The sequence below is a fragment of the Lycium barbarum genome, chromosome 3 (genome assembly GCF_019175385.1).
Source record: "Lycium barbarum isolate Lr01 chromosome 3, ASM1917538v2, whole genome shotgun sequence".
NCBI classification, from domain to species: domain Eukaryota; kingdom Viridiplantae; phylum Streptophyta; class Magnoliopsida; order Solanales; family Solanaceae; genus Lycium; species Lycium barbarum.
The window spans coordinates 130224982-130229811 of NC_083339.1; the positions used below are offsets into that span (position 1 = coordinate 130224982).

At 35.4% G+C, this 4830-nt stretch overlaps 1 protein-coding gene across 1 annotated transcript; it reads left to right on the forward strand.

Moving 5' to 3' along the window:
- The first annotated feature begins 1062 nt into the window (after positions 1 to 1062).
- On the forward strand, positions 1063 to 4517 carry LOC132632511 (large ribosomal subunit protein uL22y). The gene is made up of 7 exons (XM_060348472.1): positions 1063 to 1185; positions 1271 to 1307; positions 1436 to 1476; positions 3516 to 3746; positions 3852 to 3954; positions 4037 to 4104; positions 4284 to 4517. Exons 1-7 carry the CDS (start codon positions 1183 to 1185, stop codon positions 4320 to 4322), a joined length of 522 nt encoding a protein of 173 aa, XP_060204455.1. The 5' UTR covers positions 1063 to 1182; the 3' UTR covers positions 4323 to 4517.
- The last annotated feature ends 313 nt before the right edge of the window (positions 4518 to 4830 follow it).

Genomic DNA, 4830 nt, shown 5'->3' on the forward strand with positions numbered 1-4830 from the left:
TATTGTATTATATTATGTTGTTGGTTTAAATACAATGTTTGCTTTGATTGTTACTTTAATTTTATTGTTATGTAACGACGAAAGGTCCTATTTTATGTAACCACTGATTTGGTCCTATACAATACAACACAATACGATACATTATGAAACAATACATAACAATTATCCAAACAAAGTGTTAACAAAATAATAATTCATTACCAATCAACTTCTTTCAATTCATAAACAATATTTAACAACTAATTAATTCATAATCAATATTTAACAAATAATCAATTAACAAAACAATAATTCATTAACAATTCATAAACAATTAACAACTCATAAACATATAACAAATTAACAATTCATAAACATTTAACTAATTAACAATTCATAAACATTTAACAAATAATGAATTAAATAAAAAAAATAAAAATCGGAGCAGTGGCAAAAGCCACTGCCCAGTCCGAACAAGAACAATTTTTTTTTTTTGGAAAATAGCAAGGATTAAATGTTAAGCATGCTTAGAATATAATATATATAACAAAATAATAACAAAAGTTCATAGTAGAAAACCTTAATCGAAGATTTTTTGTAGAGTTATTTTAATCGAGTTGTACGCCGCTTTTTCCCAAAATTCGAACTTAGAATCTTGCTCCTTGACTTGAATATACCGAGAATCTAAACTTTCCCGACGAAATTTAATAGAAAACAACGTTTTTGGATGTGGGGACCACCTCGATTTCGTCTCCAATGGCGTTTTCCAATTTTTGTTTTGCCACTGGAGGGACCAATGGTGAAACCCGACAGAATTTATGTTGGGTCGTATAGCGCAGTATTTTACTTTGCTATAGGTGAGAGAAAAATTCCTTTAACGCATTAAAATACTGCGCTAAAACACTTAACGGGACTGTTACGGTTAAGTGGTTTAGCACAGTATTTTACTACGCTAAAGATAATTTAATAACATTTTTTTTTTGTTGGGTATTTTAGTTAAAAATGTTTTTTTAGGGTCATTTTGGTTCCGGACTCACTTAAAATTGGGAGGCCCATTACTCTAAAAGGCCGACTAGCCTAGCCAAATTGACATGTAAAACCCTATCATCATCCCACTTAAGTTGGAAACCCTATTTTTCATCTCCTTTCTTTTTGGGTTAACGAACAAGGGACTGACCTGGAGCAGCAGCATCGCCGGTAGACATGGTAAGACGATTAGTTTGTCGTAGAATCATTATGCCCAACAACCTTATAAGTTCTTACTTACGTGGTAATGCTTTGGTTAATGTAGGTTAAGTATTCCAAGGAACCCGATAACCCCACCAAATGTGAGTACCTAATATTATTTGCATATAGACTTCTTTCATGTTTCATGAATCGTGTCATGCGATGTTGCTTGATCTATTTTTTTCTTTTGTTAATATAATTTGTGGCTGTTTCGTGTTTTTTTTTATAGCTTGCAAATCCAGGGGTTCAAGTCTCCGAGTTCATTTTAAGGTGCCTACTTTCTCCTTTCATCATCTATTGCTTGCACCTTAAAGTTATTGTTATATTGTTGGGTTGTAACAATTAGCAAGTCTATGGCAACTAAATAACTTGCGAATAATCATCAAGTAATGCTTTGGTAATGTTTCTATTAATTTCTTACTTTTCTTGTTTGTAAGTTGGATTATTTGTATTGTCAAAAAAAAGTTGGATTATATGTTTTGTTACTAATGTGAATGAGTAAAATACATACAAGTTTGGATTCTGTTTTGCCTTAGTGTATGTCAAGATTAGTGTCGAGTGATAACTGGTATGGATAAATAAAAGATGTACAACTTGGTAATTTGCCTTAAACAGTGTCAGCTTGTTGATGGTAACAAGTGATTTAGTAGCCGTTTGGCCATAGATACCAAAAACAAATTCACTTTTTTTGGAATTTTTGAAGTTGGAGTTGGAGTTGTGTTTGGCCATAGTTTTTGAAATTGTAGTTTTTGGTGAAATGTAGTTGTAAAAAAGTGAATTTTTTTTGAAAAACAAGTTTTTTGAGTTTTTGGTATTCCGGAATACAACTTCAAGTTGTATTCGTAATATTTATGGTCAAACGCCCAAAAGTGAAAAAAGTGGAAAAAAATTCCGGAAAAAAGTGAATAATTTTTATGGCCAAACGGCACCTCAAAGGTTGAAGAAAATACTTCCCCTTGATCATAGAAGCATGCCTAGTGGTCAATGTTGAGAGTTAAGAACCCTGAGATCTCATGTTCAAGCCTTGGTGGACACAGTTACCTGTGCAAGTGAGAGGTATTAGGTACCCGTGGAATTAGTTGACGTGTGTGCAAGCTGGCCAAGCAACACAATTATTAAAAAAGGTTCTGGAATCACTTGCCGTTACGAAAACTTAGTTCTGAGGATTCCTTTGCCAAACTGTTGTATTGCAAAGTCTTTAAGTAAAATATTTAGCTATTGACAAAATAAAATAAGTTTCGCTATCCACAAATCATTTTGCACTTTGTACTTAGTCGAGCATTCTCTATTTTCCCTCATCTCCTACTATTTTATTCTTCGATTTTATTATTATATGTTTCCTTTGCTCTGGTTACACTACTGTATTTCCTTTCGATGCTTGATTTTGTTATGCTTTACTTGAGTCGGGAGTCTATCGGAAACATCGTCTCTACCTTCACAAGGTGAGGGTACGGCTGCATACACACCACCCTCCCCAGACCCCAAACGTGGGATTACACTGGTTATGTTGTTGTTTCTGGGCAGGCTACCTTGAGTATTTTCCAGCATTCATTTTCAGATTCTCAACATGTGCTGTTGAAACAATCTCACTTCAAAATCTTTCACAGCACATTTTGATCACTCCAAATTTTTCAGTGATAGCCAAAGTTGGTTTAATCATTCATTTCGTAAGTTGGCATGTCACTCTTTTTGGTTCGAACATATGGTTTATTATGGTCATAAATGATCAGCTTGAACTTTCATTCTTGTCTGTGGTCCATCTTTGCTTGACCTATATACAACAAAAACAACAACAGCCCAGTGAAATCCCACATCTTGTGGTCTGGGGAGGGTATAATGTACGCAGACCTTACTCCTACCAAGGTAGGATGGCTGTTTCCGAGAGATTGCTTGACCTATATGTTAATGAATTTTTGTCATTCTGGTTGACATTTAACTGGTTTGGTCCTTCCGATGTATTTAACATGAGCTTCCTTTGTCTTTTTCTTCTCATTCTTATTTTAATTATATTTTGGTAAATAGGACTGGTCTAGTAATATACATTTTAGTTTGGTCTTTACTCATTTTAGTTTGGTCTTTACTAAAAGAAATTTAATGAGGTATTTGCCTATTTAATGCCAAACCCCAGGCCAGGAGGTTTCCTTGATTCTAACCATTTCTATGTAGTACAGAGCTCTTTCTCCAAAATGAACTGGAATACTGTTTACAAATACGATCTTTTCACCCCAAGTTGGAATTAACTGTTCTGGATTTCTGATGGTAGTTCTATCCTTAACCGTTCTCACTAAATATGCATTATCTACTTACAGAATACACGAGAGACAGCGCATGCACTTAGGAAGATGCCGTTGGACAAGGCCAAGAGATACCTTGAAGATGTTCTTGCCCACAAACAAGCCATTCCCTTCACACGCTTTTGTCGTGGGGTTGGTCGTACTGCTCAGGCGAAGAATCGCCATTCAAATGGTCAAGGACGCTGGCCTGTTAAATCTGCAGGGTTTATTCTAGATTTACTCAAGAATGCTGAGAGCAACGCTGAGGTAATATCAGATTATGTTTGTTTTTTCTAGAAAGAATGTGTACAGCTTTCATGATTGTTCTATGTGCCATTAAGCTGATTTCGCTGTTCCTTTGAACTTATTTAGGTTAAAGGGTTGGATGTGGATTCACTTTTCATTTCTCACATCCAAGTAAATCAAGCACAAAAACAGAGGCGCCGCACATACCGAGCACACGGAAGAATTAACCGTAAGTGCTCTGATTTCTATCTGCATCTTGTTGTATCTAGTCATTGATATATCTCAATCCTAACCTCTTGTCCTTTTTGCAGCCTATATGTCTCACCCCTGCCATATTGAGTTGACATTGTCTGAGAAGGAAGAGTCCGTCAAGAAGGAGGTAAACTATTTCCTTGTCACTGTTTATTTTATGATTTGCATATTCAGTGGACTCTTGCACTTGCATATAGCTTGCCTTTTGTTTTCTTCTGTCGTCTGCATAACGGTTAAATTTGCCAGTTCTTTGTCTTCTCCTAGCATTTTTAGAAATGTTCCTAAACATTTTCTTTTGTAATGCAGCCTGAGAGTCAGTTGGCTTCTAGAAAGGCAAAGGCGTGAGCTAAGAATCTTCTTGGAATGCGAATGTGTTAAGTTTGTGTGTCCTTATAGTATCTGTTTTGAAACAATTTTGGCACACCTTTGAACCACGTTTAGAAACTTGTGGTTCCATTATGCTTATTCTTACTATTCCGAGACTTGAGTTGGATGTTTACCTTATTTTATGGCTTAGACTGCTGGAAATTTTTTCCTTGATTGGATCTATCTGTCATTTTCCATTAATACTCGTCAGTGTGGGTCGAAGTACGATTGTAGTTTTGATACCTCGTAAAGTTCCCCACCGAGTGCTTTCGCAGCTCAAGGTGTTGCTTTATACCGCACTATTTAATGCACCGTAAAGGTAATTATATATGGATTTAATGCTGGCCAAAATGACTGAAATTACTCGGGTGAAATATAAGGTTCCATCAATGATTACTACACATGTTAATTGGTGATTTGGGTCTTCTACGTTCATAGTAGAAAGAGCATGTAATACTTTGGTACTTCTTTTCTTCGTTAGAGCACA